At 38.1% G+C, this 18,548-nt stretch overlaps 2 protein-coding genes and 2 gene segments (V, D, J or C); 1 reads left to right on the forward strand and 3 right to left on the reverse strand.

Annotated features, from left to right (window-relative positions):
- Positions 1-202: 202 nt before the first annotated feature.
- Positions 203-637, reverse strand: LOC131475617 (Ig heavy chain V region 6.96-like). The segment is given in 2 exon segments: positions 203-507; positions 592-637. Coding segments are annotated over 2 exon segments (351 nt in total).
- Positions 638-4,366: 3,729 nt separating this feature from the next.
- LOC131475673 (Ig heavy chain V region XIG14-like) lies at positions 4,367-4,799 on the reverse strand (the record flags this gene model as incomplete). The annotated part of the segment is given in 2 exon segments: positions 4,367-4,662; positions 4,754-4,799. Coding segments are annotated over 2 exon segments (342 nt in total), but the record flags the coding sequence as incomplete, so codon positions are not given.
- A 3,702-nt stretch (positions 4,800-8,501) lies between these two features.
- Positions 8,502-13,376, forward strand: cabp5b (calcium binding protein 5b). The gene is made up of 6 exons (XM_058653698.1): positions 8,502-8,703; positions 9,339-9,369; positions 9,499-9,642; positions 9,916-10,025; positions 11,033-11,180; positions 11,851-13,376. The coding sequence occupies exons 1-6, from the start codon at positions 8,653-8,655 to the stop codon at positions 11,877-11,879; spliced, it is 513 nt and encodes a 170-aa protein (XP_058509681.1). The 5' UTR covers positions 8,502-8,652; the 3' UTR covers positions 11,880-13,376.
- A 260-nt stretch (positions 13,377-13,636) lies between these two features.
- On the reverse strand, positions 13,637-18,543 carry asphd1 (aspartate beta-hydroxylase domain containing 1). Of its 2 annotated transcripts, none has more exons than XM_058653696.1 (6): positions 18,439-18,543; positions 16,787-17,262; positions 16,410-16,616; positions 15,951-16,158; positions 15,310-15,423; positions 13,637-14,541 (listed from the first exon to the last, which is right to left on the reverse strand). In XM_058653696.1, the coding sequence occupies exons 2-6, from the start codon at positions 17,231-17,233 to the stop codon at positions 14,432-14,434; spliced, it is 1,086 nt and encodes a 361-aa protein (XP_058509679.1). In that variant the 5' UTR covers positions 17,234-17,262; positions 18,439-18,543; the 3' UTR covers positions 13,637-14,431. The 2 variants fall into 2 exon arrangements, with proteins under 2 accessions (XP_058509679.1, XP_058509680.1); XM_058653697.1 differs by having other exon boundaries at positions 18,406-18,519.
- Positions 18,544-18,548: the final 5 nt, after the last annotated feature.

Here is an 18,548-nt window from a genome sequence, read left to right on the forward strand (position 1 = left end):
TTATTATTTATTAATAATAAGTTAACAACAATTTATTGAAATTTGTCTTTTTTTATAAAAAAATATATTTTTGAAAGCCAACAACACTAACAGTAAACTGGTGTGAAATCATCAGTGGTCTAAAGGCTCCTCCTCTGGTGGATTCATGTTACAAGTGTTCAGGCACTGAGGGGTTTTTGTTCATGTCTACTGATGGTTTGTATCATTGTGCCATTCTGGCACAGTAATACACTGCAGTGTCTTCAGGCTGCATATTCTGTCCATTCAGAGTCACTGTGTTCCTGGAAGTGTCTAAGTCAATACTGAATTTGTTCTTCAGTGAATCTTTGTAGTATGTGTATCCAGTGCTTCTCATTCCAATCCACTCCAGTCCTTTCCCTGCAGGCTGCCTGATCCAATCTGTGTAATAGTCACTAAGAGAATAAGAGACCTGACAGGTGATGGTCAGACGTTGACCTGGCTGCACAGTCACAGAGGCTGGCTGTGTCAATGTTTCACACTTCACACCTGTTAAAAGAATAAAGTTATAAATGATCAAGTTTTCCTGTAAAAGAAACATTTGTTGACTCTGACAAATCTAGAGAGACTCACAGGATCCAGCTGCCAACAGCAGCAGCAGCAGAGCTACAGGAAACATGGTTTATGATGAATCTAACGTGCTGTGAGCTCCACTGTCAGTCTGATGTTGACTTTTTATAGGAAGATCACTGAGTTTGCATAGAGTCAAATATGTGAAGCATCAGTGTTGGTGTAACTGGAGCCAATAAAAAAGTGTGTTCAGTGTAATCACATGTCCTTGATCACCTGATCAATGACACTTTATCCTGTACTATAAAAGAACAGTTTCATTGCCAAAAATTTACTCTACTTCATGTTAGAAAATGTTGCCCCTTTTTATTTCTGTCCAATTCTGTGATCATTGGTCATTTGGATTACACAGGAACTAGAAATAGAGCCCATATCACTCCAGTGTTAGATTTACTACTCTGGCTCTCTGTTCACTTTAGAATTCATTTTAAAATCCTCTTCTTCACGTACAAAGCACCTAATGATCAGTCTCCATCATACTTTAAAGATCTAGTTTTACCCTATCTTACCAACAGATCACTTTTTTCCCATGAGTGCAGGATTACTTGTGGTTCCCAGAGTCTGTAAGGTCAGAATAGGAGGCAGAGCCTTCAGTTACCAGGCTTCAGTTACCAGGCTTTGTTTACACAAATACAGGACAATCATTTCTCTCTTTTAAAGTGCCTTCTTTTTTCTGTTTTTACACCGGTCTTGCTGCTATATTTTGTTATCTTATGTTAATTTATACATAGTCATAGTTTCTGGAAAAAATGTAAACAACATTTCTTATTCTTATTTTATTGTTAATATTTCTATTTTCTCTTTTAAAATGTTTATTTATATATTTGTATTTTGCACCAAGGGAGTGGCACCCAAATTTTGTTGTCCACAAAATAACGACAATAAAGGCTATTCTATTCTATTCTATTCTATTCTATTCTATTCTATTCTATTCTATTCTATTCTATCCTCTCCTTTGGAACCAACTCCCAGGGTTGATTCAGGAGACAGACACCCTCTCTGTTTTAAAGTTACACTTCCTTTTTGATGAAGCTTATAGTACGAGCTGGTTCAGGGAAACCTGAACTGTCTCCCGAGTAATGCTGCCATAACCCCTGTGGTGTACTCACACTCAGTTCACACTCAGGGGATGAATATGACATTATTACATGACATTAACCTTGTTTATCTCTAACCTACTTGCTGCGTTTCCTCCTTGTCCTCTATCCTAGTAGCAGTAGTATTATTGTCATCTTTGTTATGCATTGATATCAGTATTTTATTTTCCAATATCGATTCTATTTCTTGTATAAATGACATTGTAGTTCTATAAACATGCCATAACCATTTCCGAACAGTCCTGACTAAACCTAAAACTTGATAGAACTGTTATGTATTTGCTCCTGGTCTCTGTCTTATGTCTCTACCTTGTGTCCATGTCTTCCTCTTTCTCATCTCTTCCTGTCCTCCACTTCTCCTTTGTCCCCCTTTTTTTCTTTCTCCGCAACCGGTCGAGCCAGATGCTGCAAATCTTTGAGTCTGGTTATGCCAGTGATTTCTTCTTGTTTTTTTTCTCTACACTGATGCTTAGTCTTTGCTCAATGTGTGAACTGCTGTGTTTCTCTTTTCTCTAATATAGTAATGTTTCTGCTTTACTATGTACAGTGCCTTGAGAAAATGTACATTGTGAGTTGGTGCTATACAAATAACATTGACTGGAATTGAATTGAATTGAATTGAAATCTAATGGTGGCCTAAAGAGAGTACTGTAATTTAAAAGCAGTAACAGTAAACTGGTGTGAAACCATCAGTGGTCTGAAGGCTCCTCCTCTGGTGGATTCATGTTACAAGTGTTCAGGCACTGAGGGGTTTCTGTTCATGTCTACTGATGGTTTGTATCATTGTGTCTCTGGCACAGTAATACACTGCAGTGTCTTCAGGCTGCATATTCTGTCCATTCAGAGTCACTGTGTTCCTGGAAGTGTCTAAGTCAATACTGAATTTGTTCTTCAGTGAATCTTTGTAGTATGTGTTGTATCCATGTCGTGAGCCTCCAATCCACTCCAGTCCTTTTCCTGCAGGCTGCCTGATCCAATGTGTGTGATGGCTACTAACAGAATAAGAGACCTGACAGGTGATGGTCAGACGTTGACCTGGCTGCACAGTCACAGAGGCTGGCTGTGTCAATGTTTCACACTTCACACCTGTTAAAAGAATAAAATGTTGAGTTATAAATGATCAAGTTTTCCTGTAAAAGAAACATTTGTTGACTCTGACAAATCTAGAGAGACTCACAGGATCCAGCTGCCAACAGCAGCAGCAGCAGAGCTACAGGAAACATGGTTTATGATGAATCTAACGTGCTGTGAGCTCCACTGTCAGTCTGATGTTGACTTTTTATAGGAAGATCACTGAGTTTGCATAGAGTCAAATATGTGAAGCATCAGTGTTGGTGTAACTGGAGCCAATAAAAGAGTGTGTTCAGCGTAATCACATGTCCCTGATCACCTGATCAATGACACTTTCTCCTGTACTGTGTAAAAACAGATTCATTGCCAAATCATTTTTCTACTTCATGTTAGAAAATGCTGCCACTTTTTATTTCTGTGAAATGATGTGGTCATTGGTCATTTGGATTAGACAGGAACTAGAAATAGAGCCCATATCACTATAGCTTTTCTACACTGTCTCTCTGTTCACTTTAGAATTCAATTTAAAATGTACAAAGCACTTAATGATCAGTCTCCATCATACTTGTTTATCTTCCTAACAGATCACTTTGAGTGCAGGATTACTTGTGGATCCCAGAGTCTGTAAGAGCAGAATAGGAGGCAGAGCCTTCAGTTACCAGACTCCTCTCCTGTGGAACCAGCTCCCAGTGTCGGTTCAGGAGACAGACCCCCTCTCTGTATTTAAAGTTACACTTAAAACCTTCCTTTTTTATTAAGCTTATACTATGAGCTGGCTCAGGGAAACCTAAAGCGTCTCCTGGTTATGCTGCCATAACCCCTGTGGTGTACTCACACTCACTTCTTCACACTCAGGGGATGAATATGACATTATTACATGATATTAATCTTGTATTTCTCTAACCTACTTTGTGCCTTTCCTTCCTGTCCTCTATCTTAGTACTAGTAGTATTATTGTCATCATTGTTATGCTATGATTAAAATTTTAAAATAAAAATGTAGTTCTATAAACATGTCATAACCAATTCAGAACTATCCTGACTAAACCTAAAACTTTATACAACTGTTTTCAAGGTTTTGGTCTCTGCCTTCTGTCTCTACCTTGTGTCTATGTCTTCCTTTTTGTCCTCTCTTGTCTCTTTCTGTCCTCCACCTCTCCTCTGTCTCCCTTTTTTCCTTTCACCCCAACCTGTTGAGTAAGATGCTGGACACCTTTGAGTCTGGTTCTGCCAGAGATTTCTTCCTGGTAATAGAGTTGTTGTTTTGTAATGCTTAGTCTTTGCTAATTGTGTGAACAGTTGTGTTTCTCTTTTAATATTGTAAGGTTTCTGCTTTACTAAGTACAGAGCCTTGAGAAAATGTGCATTGTAATTTGGCGCTATACAAATAACATTGACTGGAATGGAATGGAATGGAATGGAACTGAATTGAATTGAATTGAATTCAAGTCTAATGGTGGCCTAAGACAGTACTGTAATTTAACAGCAGTAACAGTAAACTGGTGTGAAATCATCAGTGGTCTGAAGGCTCCTCCTCTGGTGGATTCATGTTACAAGTGTTCAGGCACTGAGGGGTTTTTGTTCATGTCTACTGATGGTTTGTATCATTGTGTCTCTGGCACAGTAATACACTGCAGTGTCTTCAGGCTGCATATTCTGTCCATTCAGAGTCACTGTTTTGCTGGAAGTGTCTAAGTCAATACTGAATTTGTTCTTCAGTGAATCTTTGAAGAATGAGTCTCCAGTGTATTTCATTCCAATCCACTCCAGTCCTTTCCCTGCAGGCTGCCTGATCCAAGCTGTCCGATAGCTACTAAGAGAATAAGAGACCTGACAGGTGATGGTCAGACGTTGACCTGGCTGCACAGTCACAGAGGCTGGCTGTGTCAATGTTTCACACTTCACACCTGTTAAAAGAATAAAATGTTGAGTTATAAATGATCAAGTTTTCCTGTAAAAGAAACGTTTGTTGACTCTGACAAATCTAGAGAGACTCACAGGATCCAGCTGCCAACAGCAGCAGCAGCAGAGCTACAGGAAACATGGTTTATGATGAATCTAACGTGCTGTGAGCTCCACTGTCAGTCTGATGTTGACTTTTTATAGGAAGATCACTGAGTTTGCATAGAGTCAAATATGTGCAGCATAAGTGTTGGTGTAACTGGGGCCAATAAAAGAGTGTGTTCAGTGTAATCACATGTCCCTGATCACCTGGTCAATGATGCTTTCCCCTGTATATGAACAGGTTAATTGCCAAAAAAACAAACACATGCCACCTTAAATCCTGTTGAAATTTGGACCTGGATATTTGGATTTCAAATCTCTGGAAACTGTGAACTACTCAGTATTCCAGTTTCCATTGTTACATTAAACCGTTGAACACAACGCTGTTTCTGGATAGCAACTTCATTTACTTGTTTTGGCCATTTCCACATAACTGAAAAAACTACTATGAGAGTATCATTTCACAACATCACCCCGGTCCTTCAACAACTTCACTGGCTCACCATCAACTTCAAGATTATAAAATCCTGCTATACACTTTCAAGTCCATCCATAATCTTGACCCTCCATATCTGTCTGACCTCCTCCACATCATCACCTCCTTCCACTCCCTCAGATCCTCCTCCTCCTCCTCCACCTCACTGTCCCCTCCTTCCACCTTAGTACCATGCCGTCAAGTCAACAATGACACTTTATTCTCGCTGAGGTCACATGTTACCAAAAACCAACATCTCCCACCGGACACGTTTATCTTTATCTTTTCAGGCACAGTTTACAACACAGAGTTTGATGTTATCTTCCTTAAAGTCTCTTTAAATTAATAAATCATATAACAATAATGCAGATATTGATACAACACTAGATGAAATGCCACGCTTGCTAAACTTTTTTTGGATTCTTTTCCCATAAATATGTAAAAGAAAAAATAACCTTATTCAACCTATATTGGATTTGATCTGCCTGTAATGTGCACTATATAAATAGGATCAGTGCTGTTACCTTAAAATATGAATCCAACAGACAGTCTATAAAAGATGTATAGACTGCAGTGGGTGTAATACGGTGTCAGAACGTATCTGTCCTACTCTTCTGTGGCATTTTAGAACATGTAGGTTGATGGATTGAGTCCGATTTTTAAGACTTTATCATATGTTGTTTGTTTGTTTTTTCACTATCTATTTAAAGTGTGACATTTAGATCATGATTTAGCAACTTCATTTTCTTCTTTTGGCAGTTTCCACATAACTGAAAATACTACTGTGAGATTATAAAAGGCATGTAAAAAAAAAAAAAAAAAAGAGGAAGTTGCAAATTACTGGTTCTTTTGCACTGTGTTTTTCATTGTTTGTTTTAGTAAAGTGTCTGTTGTGATAAATATTTTGTGTGTGTATGTTTAAAGTTTAAAGGGTTTTGGGGGGATTATAAGGGTTAGAATGGGGTTATAGTTTAGGCTTAAGGTTCTTTTCCTGATGTACAAAACTGTTTTTAAAAGCAGTGACAGTAAACTGGTGTGAAATCATCAGTGGTCTGAAGGCTCCTCCTCTGGTGGAGTCATGTTACAAGTGTTCAGGCAGTGAGGGGTTTTTGTTCATGTCTACTGATGGTTTGTATCATTGTGTGTCTGGCACAGTAATACACAGCAGAGTCTTCTGGCTTTAGGTTGGACAGTTTCAGATACGCCATGCTGTTGCTATTATCTCTGGTGATTTGAATTCTTTCTTGCACACTGCTGGCATAAACTGTTTTACTTGCATCATAGTAAATGAGCCCCAACCATATCAGTGTTTTTCCTTCAGGTTGTCTGAGCCAGTGCATGCCATACTGACTGAAGTCAAATCCATTTCCCCTGCAGGACAGACTGAGCGATTCCTGGGGTGTTTTCGGCACTGGATTGGAGGGAATAGACTCCAGTGACTGACCATTCAAACCTAAAAAAAACAATCAGAAACAAAAATGGTCACAATAGAAAATGAATCTCAGAATTTCTTCTTTTTTCTATTCAGAGCATTAAGTAGCATTGAGTAACTTACAGGGCAGACAGAGGAATGTCAGCAGAACACATAGATTGTCCATCCTCAGATTATAGATGAGAACTCTACTGTATAGCTTGTAAATAAGATAGCCAGTCAGTGAGGCTAAGTATATGTGAAGTCTCCATTTGCATTGTCATTTAATGAGGGAGGAGCTAAAGTTTTTGGCTATACTTTACTATCAAAATGAGTTGTGCAGTATAATTTCCATATACTGTGAAATAATACAAAATGTATTAGGCCTGTGTTAACACTTTGCAGCAGTACATGAACAGGTGATGGACAAAAAGCTACAGGGATATGTATATAACAAACACGTCAGTCAAGTCAACAATGACACTTTATTCTCACTGAGGTCACATGTAACCACTAACCAACAACTCCCACCAGACACTTTTATCTTGACAGGCTCCGTTTACAACACAGGGTTTGATGTTGTCTTCCTTCAAGTCTCTTTAAATGAATAAATCATATACAATAATGCAGATATTGATATAACACTAGATGAAATGTCACGCTTGCTGAACTTTATTTAGATTGTTTTCTCATACGTACGTAAAAGGAAAAAAAAAACAGAATTTGAATTTGATCTGCCTGTACGTCATGTAATGTGCACTACATAAACAGGATCAATGCTGTTCCGTAAAAAAAGTGAATTACGGTATGCTCTGGAGCAGGAGGTCAGGTATTGCTTGTCCGTGTACATGCAGGGCGTTGAAGAACACAGACAGTTGAAATTCATGTTTCACCGTGCAGCCATAAATGTGATGCTGGCGTGTTATTTGGAGAATCACAAAACATTTGCTTTACCATTTATGATTAAGTGATGGCTGGTGATGTATATTCTACTTTAGAAAAAGAAATAAGAAAATATATATATTTATAGTGAATTATAAAGTATATATTGTAGTCAGTCACTAGTACTGCAGGTCATTTGCAAGTTTGGCAAATTATTTCAACTCAAAAATATAAAAATTCATCACAAAAAAACGTTATACCTTTGTTACGGCCCTCAGGCCTTCCTTTGTCCTGTGTGTGTGTGTGTGTGTGTTGCAGGTTGCTATGGTGATTGCTGACTGGGAGCACCTGTGCCCAGCTTACCACCTGATAAAAGCCTGCTGGCCTGGGTTGTTTGTCTCTCCCTTTTCCCCATCGTCAACCTGCTGCCGCCTGCGATTCTGTTTTGTTTTACACTAGACAACATGCACCACATATTGGACCTTGCACCCAAGCGCCCTCATACACCGCTGACTTAGTTAAATAAACACTTGTCACACATGCCTTTATCCATGTGTTGTTGTGGCCCTAGAGCCAGTCGCAACACCAGTCGTAATGTAATGTTCCTGAGTTATCACATTTCCCATGTTTTATACTTTTTTATTTATTTAAAAAAAAAAAATACAAGACAACTTGAGAAATCTGAGGGTGAAGAGGGTGAATGTTAGAAAAGTCTTGTTTATAATCATTAGCAGTAAAAACAAACATTTCTGCCATCTTTTTCTTAATTTGAATGCTAAAATACATGCATGATATTCTGCTCTATGCACGACATTCCGATATTTCCGTTCTCAAAATAACTGTAATCTTTGACTCTGGCTATGAAATTGTGTGTCTGCACATGCAGCATTAAGCCTTTTTTTCCCCCCTTTTCTAGACCAAAGCCTCAAAGATAATCCATGAGATCTCATCCCTCATCTCTGGCATCACCACTGAGCACGGTTTACACACACACTCAGAGACACACACTCAAACATACACATATACTCGCTCTAAAAACAGAAAACAAATGATACAACAACACATAACACTGCACATTTGATTCACAAACATAAACAACATCAGCTCAGGATCTTCACTGTCATCATGAGTCTCAAACAAGCCTGTATCTTTCTCAGAGGAGGAACAAGGAGACAAGTAAGAACATGGTTTTACAGGGTTTTTTTTTACCTCATACCGTTTAATATTTACATGTCTTTAGTTGGCTCAAATGAATGATTTGTATATGTGATAATGTTAATTCTATCATCATGTGATTCATATGTTATCGTCTTTTTTTTAATTAACATTCTTTTATGTTTATTTTACAAAATAAGGGAAAAGGAGTTTGAAGAACTATTCTCATTCTGGAGTCATTCATTCTTTACTTTTTGACTTTAGACTTTTCCTTTTCATTCCACCCTGTGTTGTGTTTTTATTGTTGTATTTGCTTTTTTAATGTCATTTTCCTTTTATTGTGAAGTCTTTTGAGCTGCAATCCTCCTGAAAGTTTCTATACAAATAAAGTTTATTATTATTATCAATATTATTACAAATGAATGTCTGCGACTTTCAGAATCCTTGGCAGTTGTGTTTGCGCTGCACATCTGTGTGACTCTCTTTTAATGTTGTAAATGTTGCACTTTTCATATTTATGCATGTATGATGTTTTTGGAAGAAGGTCATTATATTTTATATTATCTATCTATACATATATATTATTAGTTTTTATAAACTATGGTGCAAAGAATGATATCATTTCACATGTGTATTCATGTATCACCATTTTGCAGACAAGAACTCTTACCAATGAAGAAATAGAAGGTAATTCAAGTTTGTATTGTGTAAGGTATAATAATTATGTTTTGCTGTGTATATGATTTTTAACTTCTTTTTTGTTTGTTTGTTTGTTTTTTTCACTTGCTTCCCTGCGTGGGTCTGTCTGTCCTCCAGAGTTACGTGAAGCTTTTGTGGAGTTCGATAAAGACAAGGATGGTTTTATTAGCTGCAAAGATTTGGGCAACCTCATGAGGACCATGGGTTATATGCCAACGGAAATGGAGCTGATAGAACTGAGCCAAAACATCAACATGAACCGTGAGTTCTCTGATACACACACATTTAAATTTAACACATGAGCGCTTCAGGAAACAGGTGTTGTGTGGACTCTGTGTCTCCTGAGTCCTGTGTTTTGAATAATTGTCTCTCAAAAGAAGCTTTTGCTATGTGTCGAAAAAAAACTCACTCTAGAAGGAATTGAAATAAACAATATATTTAATTTAAAAAAAACCTGTGTTTCACTTACTATTACTCATTATATATATATGTATTATATTATTGTATATTATATCATATTATATTATATTACAGTAGGAGGACGGGTGGACTTTGAGGATTTTGTGGAACTCATGAGCCCGAAGCTTCTGGCTGAAACTGCAGGCATGATTGGATTAAGGGAACTTAAAGAAGCCTTCAAAGAGGTGAGCATACACTTTTTTTTCTCTTATGCAAAACAACACCTTTCCTGAAACAAGTGACCTGTTTGTCATGAGTTCACACACAAAACCAAAACCACAACCGTTTTACATCTCTTGCAACAACAAGCACTACATCAAGAACTATTCAAATGCTTCTAAAAGTGATACTTCCAAACTTAATTTACAAACCACATTTGTTTTCAGCTTTGCACCGCCAGCTGCACACCATATATCATTATGTCTACATGTGAAAACACTAATAGTGTATTAGTGTAGTATCATGTTGTGCATATGAAACTAAATGAGTTTATTTCCATTAGAGAATTCATGGTGTTTTTCTTGCCCTCAACACAAGCGTCTTTTGACACAGAAACATACAGTGAACTTATGAAAAGGCAGAATACGCCACTCAAGAAGACACTTCCCTTGATGTTTGGACAGAAAGAATGTCACTTGTGATTTTTGTATTTTCAAAATACAAAAAAATTACTCAGATTCAAGGACCTTTTACCATCCAATACAATAACTATTCAGAAGCCAATGATGGTGACATGATGAAGTGACCCTGTCAAGGTGTACACACCATAGCACTGAAGGATTGAGAAGACACACAATTAAAGACAAATTAAAGTGGACACCAAACACCATGACGTCCAATCTGCAGCAGCGTGTCACATGTTAGTATTTTACAGTATATTTTAAATACAAAAGTACAAGACATTGAAGTATTTTGATACGAAATACGGAGGTGTTTTCGTCATCTCAATAAAATACAAATTATAAAAACCATATTTTGTTTTTATGCATTTTAAAGAGATATGTTTGGTGTGAGGTTGAGTTTGCACTTCTTCCTTGCATGTGTAAGCAGTCATAAAAACTAAAGCATGTCCAGTATTTGTCTTTTTGGGTTTTGGCTCCCCTCAGTGGACATCAAATGAACATGTATACTGTAAAAGGTCAAACTTTGTGATTGCAACACTCACTGTTTTTGTCTTCCCTTTATCCTTCAGTTTGACATCGATGGTGATGGTAGCATCACCTCTGAAGAGCTGAGACACGCCATGATCAAGTTATTAGGGGAACAAACCAGCAAAAGGGAAATTGAAGCTGTGGTCAGAGAAGCCGACAACAATGGAGATGGAACGGTCGACTTTGAGGGTGAGATGCAAGCGCGTGACAGGACGCAATGTCTGCCAAGAAAAAGTTCCACTAGATTGTCACTTGATTTATTGATTTGTTCAGTTTCTTACTCATTTCGCTGAAAATGTAAAATTGGCATTGTTTAATCCTTGGTGCTCACATGGGTGCACCCATGCATGGTAATTTGCCAAAAAATACACAACTCCTTATATGGACCTCCTGGGGTTGTGTGTTCATAGGTCACATATTCGGGCTTTAAAAAATGCAGGGTTTTTTTCGTCTTATGTCAAAGTTATGATTCAATTTATATCGCATTTTAGTAGTGATATAAAGTAGCAATAATTGTGTGAAAGCGACCCACATGAACTTTGAAATGTGACATATTTCAAAATGTCACAAATTCAATCCAATTTTAAATAATACATTTTGACCAGATGTTTTTATATAGTTTCACCAGATTGCCTAGGTTGTGCTGAAAAAAAGGATATAAGACACTATATGTAGCACCTTCTTATAGCCGCTGTATAAACTGTACGTTGAAGAAATAGTAATGGAAAAAAGGGTAAAACAGTTATATACAGTATATAGTTGACCTACATAGTTCAGTATCAAAGCAAAATAACATGTGTAGCGTGGCTGTCATTACAGCAGCTGTGTGTAATAAATGTTTTATCCATTCTCTCTACAGAGTTCGTGAAAATGATGTCACGGAATTGATGGCGACAAAGTGAATGCAGGGGATTTGTTTTTATTGACGTTTATGTCGCTAAGAGTCCATTTCTCATGAATATTTGTTGCCATTATTTTTCCCATATAAGTGGAGAAACTTAACTTTATCATTTTCCAAAGTTCATTAACTTTGATTTGACAAAATGTTTGGTCTTTTTTTTGTGTGTTTGTTTTTGAACTCATAGTTCTGCATGTGGGCCAGTGTATTGTCACCTGGCTTCTCAGAATCTCACAGACCTGAGTAATGAGAACATCTCAGGATGAAGTCAGTCAGAGGGGAAAAAAAAACATTTTAAACATTTTAAAGAGAGCAGCTCTTAATCAAATGTTGGAAGTAGTGTCAGTGGTAGAAATGTCCCTTCCTGAGGGTTGCCCTCTTTTTTCCCTTGTGTTTAATTTCAATCTATTTGGTGAATTTACCTTAAATAATCAAGACAGATATAGTGTGGCATAGTGGCTGATGTATATATGCCAATGTATAGAAATACTAAGACAATGTCATTGCGTTATTTTATTACGTTTAGTAGTATTTTACAGAGATCGCTGTTTGTTGTTAAATCGAATGTACAATCTATTTTTTATTTATTTAATATATCCCCCTATGACAGCTTCACTATCTCACCTGCTCTGTTCTTGTAACCATAATGACAAATGCCCTCTGACCTTATTACTTACTTGAATGTTGCATGTTTTATTGATTTTTGTATGGTCTAGGCAGCAGAGATATGCTTGGTTTAGCAAAAGGTTAGTTGTAGGTTGTAAGATGGGGGTTTAGGCGGTAAAGTGTTGAGTTACTTTCTTAATGTTTGTGAAAAGTGTGGTCAAGGTAAAGTGCAGGTCCTGCCGTATAAATACACAGATTAAAAATGCATGCGTGTGTTTATGTCATTTTATTTCTATATCTATTTTGAATGAGATTGTGTGAGGATTAAATGTTCTCGTCGATACTGATAGTTTGATGGAAATTGATAGCTGGTGTACTGGTTATTTTTCTTCAATGTGACAACTGTGTTGCCTATAGTCCATATATTGGATGAAGATAAAAACATGGATGGAAACAAGCTGACTAATATATGCTTTAACAAGCATTACATTATTTTTGGATGGCCGCCTGCTGACAATAGCAAGAAGAAATGCTCTGCTCACGTGGCATCCTGTGTTGAAAACAATCCATCTAGTCTCGTTAAAGCTGTTGCATAATAAGAAAAAAAATTAAAATGGTTGCGTGACAGCCGTGGATTTGATGTGTTTGAATATTACAGAATCAGTTTAAAGGAAAAATATCGCTCAGTCAAATGCATTTGAGTTGGCGTAGATCAACTCCTGCACAATAACATGTAGTACATAAATCTAAACAAACTCAAGAATAATCTGTCTCATGGGATGGATTAGTCCAGTCTCTGTAATCCACATCGTGGGACACTCATGTGAGCAGATGGTAGATGAGATGAAATCACAGCCACTAATTCTGCTGATTGAAAAGACGGGCCACACGGTTTGAGCTGGAATAGTTTTTGAATTGTGTTTTAATGTCTTTAAATCAAAAAGCATATAAGATACTCGTTGTTTCCAAACATATGCTCAAGATAAGTGTTTGCACAATTAAGTTCATAAAATATGACAATTTATTTTCATTGTCAATCCACATTCTAATTTCAATATATGATTCTGTGATTTTTGAAACCTCCCAAGTTGTCTCTGTCTCACTTCTATCTATTATCGATCTATTCTATACACAGAGTCACTGTTGTTTCACTTGTTATTTATTTGTTATTTGGATTCCAACTCTGCAACATTAAAAAAAAAAGAACCTGATAAATGCATGTCATATAATGGTGAAAGAAAATATATTCATATATAGAAACAGAAGTGTCCACGGAGGGTTGCAGTAAGAATAGAAAGATGGATCAATTGTATTTTTGGCATTCATTTTGTAAACAAAAGATAAACATAAATGTACACTTTATATTTCACAGTTTTTGGTTTGTACCGTACAGTAAATAAACAATGGCCTCTTTTCCTGAGGGCATTTTAGCACATGCATCAGCAGCTTAGGACACACTCCTGTTATCATGACAGCTAGGTTTCATGCAATTAGCAGTCATTCACAAAGTACATGGAGTGGATATACATGTTTATGCTACACTAAGAATGAAAATAACACCAGATCTACTCTCCTTAGATTTGATCTGCTTGTGCTTTCAAAGGCTGTCAGCTTAAAGTTTGTAACCGCACTGTCTAGCCTGTAGCATTGTCTAACATCATCCATAATAATGCATTCAAGTGGCACTTCCTGGTGTACGGCAGACCATAAACCCAACACCCTTTGAAAGCGTGGCAAATGGCTTAATTCTCTGGGTAAATTCACACAGTGATCCATTAATCTGAATTAATGCATGAGTCACAACAGGCAGGGCTAAAATAAGGCATCCCTGGATGTTGTGTGTGTGTGTATATGTATGTATATATATATATATATATATATATATATATATATATATATATACACATATACATATATACACATAGCAGGAGCAAATTCAGAGGTCGGGGTTGAACATGAAGTCCAAAGCTTGTCTCTCTGCTGCAGCCACATTAGGATGCCAAAGGTCAACACTCAGAATGACTCGGGGTCCGGTATCGGGAGGCCCTTTAAACACAGACATACAGTTTTAGGGGTAAATGTGACAGCATATGCATATTCATATATTCAGAACATCTTAAAGGTAGCAAGAAGGGAAACATCTATTTTTTTTTCATTTCTTTTTTTCAGTTTTTTCAATGCCCGTTTTGTACACAAAGAGTTGCATTTCACCTTGAAGAAGAAATCTAGGGGATCTATTGTCTAAAATAGAATATAATATCAATAATCATTTTTCTTTAGTGTAACAATAACATCAAGAATAGTTGTGGTGTTTCTGTTTCCTGAGCCATTTATGTCTATATTGGGAGCTTTCATATTTTTCCATATAAAAGTAGATCTAATCCTCCCTTTGCAACCAGTTCCAGGATGATAATTATATGGTCAAACCAGAAGGCTGATCTATTTTTATATCCATTTTATATACAGTCTATGGTTCTTGTGAGAGATATTCACTTGGCTGCAATACGCAACTTGATCACAAGGTGTCACTAAGTCATTACACACTCAAAGAAAAAGGTATTTTCTACATTTGTCTTACTTGTGGTTGTCTGTGATCCAGGTCATTGTATCTTCAGGAGTTTAGATCAAGCCAACTGGGCCTGTTTTAGTTAAGATGAAGACCTTTCACCCCTTACCCAATTAAAGGCGCATTAAAGGAACGTCTTAGATGAGACAACTGAAAGGTTTCCCACTCACACAGAACCACTGTGGAGCTCTGTATGGTCACACATTACGATAAAGATTCCTTCTCAAAGATTCCCATGACTCACTGACCCTTGTGGGAGACAGTGTGAAGGAAAGAGTCGTCAACCAGGAGGCAGTGTCCCTCTGACCAGCACTGAGGTTCCCCTCCTACCACCAGCTCGCACATGGGCGGTGTCTGCAGACCTACAAAAGTGAAGCCTGCTTTTTAAAAAGAAGATCATGCACTCCACGTCTGTCTCTGTTTAAAAAAGAGAGGGGATTATAAGCAGACAGATTATAGCACAAAATGGGCTGAGGGGAGACTTTATCCTACTAAATACCACATCATGCAGCAGCTTAGTATTTTGGTGGGTGCAAACAATGTTTCTGCTGATTTGTATAAAATGTTTTGTTGCAAAGTGCCTCGCACTCAGATTCCTATTTTTGGGAGTAAGTGACTGAATTAAGCATTTGAAAATAAACATTTTGATGAAGGGGCTCCTGCTGACTAAAGCGAAAGTTTCATTTTGATAAGGTCGTCAGATATGGGTTTATAGAATGAATCATTCAGATATTCAATCATTTTCTGGATAGCAAGTTGAGTTTGGAGCAGTCGCTAGAAAGTGCATCGCAACAAATTCAATATATTGTGTGGCACAAAAGCAGAATTCGGTAGATTCCCAAAGAAAAACAGATGCAGATAAACAAATCATAGACATTCTTTAACTCACCAAGATGACAACGGAGGCGCGTATTGGTGGGTCCATATGAACTGCCCAATGTAGCTCCAGGCCTCAGCAGCCAAAATCCAGCAGAGCCCAGTGAGTTGCTGTTTATAAATGTACGTAGAGAGAGAAGTGTCCTGTACGTGCAGGGACACGAGCGACAGTTTCCAGCCACAGAGACTCCTGCAGTATACAAGGGAAACACTGTCTGCCCCTGAAAGAAAAAGTGACCCTCGGTTAACAGAATATTTAAAATGCGGCCCATACAGCAATATGAATCTATCAATTATGTACAATAAATGTAAGCTTTTTCTTCAAAATGGGAAAAGTACATCTGGCTGTTTTGTCCATTTGGACTGCTGTAGAAACAAGGCAGCACTAGATGGCAGCCTCTGACTGAAGGCCCCTGCCATTTATTGCACTGCTTCTTTCATTATAGTCACCGTAAAACATTTAATTGTTTACCTTTGGACCCAGACAAGTCCACCCTTGTTTTGGATCGATACCCCGCTGGTAAACAGCCTGGAATTCAGCCAAGATTACAGGATAGTTGGCTTCCAAGACCTCAATATCATGTCGATGTGCATCACGTGGGAAAAAAGGAACACTTGGGACATCCGGCAGGAAGAAGAGATGAGGCTTCTGTATAGCAGAGTGATCATTTAGTCCTATCTAAAAGTGAAAACAAAAGTTGAAAATGATTAATTCTAATGATATTTACCCTTGAACAAATAACATGCTCGCATTCATACTTGTACACAATATTGGCCAGTTGTTTACAAAATGAAAACAACTCTGGGACCACAGCACATTGTTGAATAATTCATTTACACGGGACATACCTGCTCACGAAGGCCCTTATGAATACGCCCCATGCCCGCCCAACTGTAGCGCTTGGCATACTCCTGCAGTGCTTTGTAGAGTTTTTTGGCCTCTGCAGATGCCTGAGCTGGAAACAAGGCACGACTCAGCACAGGGGTGAGGTAACCCTGTCCCTGCTCCTCATCCTCCTCCGTTTCCATGGGAATGAAGGCAGCCATTTGATCACTTCTCGACACCTTGTATCGTGCACTGCACTTGGTTGCAGCGCAGCTACGGGACATCATGGAGCGCCTTGAGCCTGACTTGATCTTTCCGGCATGTGCATGGCCGGGGATTGGCAGGTCACAGCCCATCCGATAACAGTGCCACAAAAACAGGAGCAGCAGAGTCCACAGAAGGCCACTCAGTGAATGGACGCCCAGCTCCACATACAGAGGCATGGGAAGTGTGTTCATTGGCCAGTGCATCCTTCTAGTTTGTGAAGGACATTGAAGTACTGAAATAAGAAATAGAGAGATAATGGAAACCCATTTGTACAAACCCCAACTCCAATGAAGTTGTGTTAAAACGTAAATAAAAACAGAATACAATGATTTGTAAATCGTTGTTGAGCTATATTCAATTGAATACACTACACAAGGTCGCATCGCAGTGGCAGCAGCTTGAGCAGAGAAGCTCAGACTTCCCTCTCACCGGCCACTTCATCCATCTCTTCTGGGGGAATCCCCAGGCGTTCCCAGTCAAGCTGAGAGACATATTCCCGTGGCCAATGTAACTCTGCCAATATTCTTGATATTTTGAAGAAGTCAGTATCGGCTACTAAATATCATCATCATATCATCATTATTTATACAGTGTATATATACATACATATGTATACATATATACATATATGTATACACTGTTTGTATATATATATGTTTTAGGAAAAGCAACAACATTTAGTCTGACCTCGCTTTAGGCTTGAACAGCAGCAGGACTCTCAATGTCTTAAACTCTTTTTTATTATTGTTTTTAAATGCATCTTTTATTGGCTTTCACTGTATGTGTCTTTTAGCCCTCTTTAGTTCTTTCATTGTTAATTTGTAAAGTTTTTGTAAAAATTGGATTGGATTAAACCCAAATGGAGTGGAACCTTAATAAATATCATTGTTGACTGTTGAATTTGTCTGAAGGCAGACTCAAATTGATATATATATGAATACTGCTTAAACAAAGGTATTGCTCTGTGTGTGTGTGTGTGTGTGTGTGTGTGTGTGTGTGTGTGTGTGTGTGCGTGTGTGTGCTTTGCTCAGGTAGGAGGGCTCTTTCCTAATAGGCTTAATCCAACGGATGCGTTTCGTAGTTGCATCAATTACATGCACAGTGATGACACTGCCCACTGGAAACACCTATAGGCTACAGCATGGCAAAGCATCATAGAGTGGACCGTGGGTCGTGTTTTGCTTGCAGTCCTTTCTGCATTCATTTTGTTTGTTTGTTTGTTTGTTTTTCTCCCTGCACCATCACCCACAGCTCGGGTTAATGTCCGAATCTCATGTTAGCGCAAATATATATCCACCCGCAACGGGAAACCACGCCACAAAAATGTTCGCCATGCACATGCAGACCTTTAAACGTGGACAGACACGGCATTTACCCGCTGCGTCCTCCGTGTCCCGTCTCACATTACCTTAATGAAGCGTGCAGGGCTTTTGTCTGACTCACTTCAGCACCGTGCCGCTGGACAGCTCCTCCAGCACCAGAAAGACAAAATGTGGCTTCTTCTTTTTTTCTTCGCTG

This window comes from Solea solea, chromosome 16 (assembly GCF_958295425.1).
Source record: "Solea solea chromosome 16, fSolSol10.1, whole genome shotgun sequence".
In the NCBI taxonomy this organism is placed as follows: Eukaryota; Metazoa; Chordata; class Actinopteri; order Pleuronectiformes; family Soleidae; genus Solea; species Solea solea.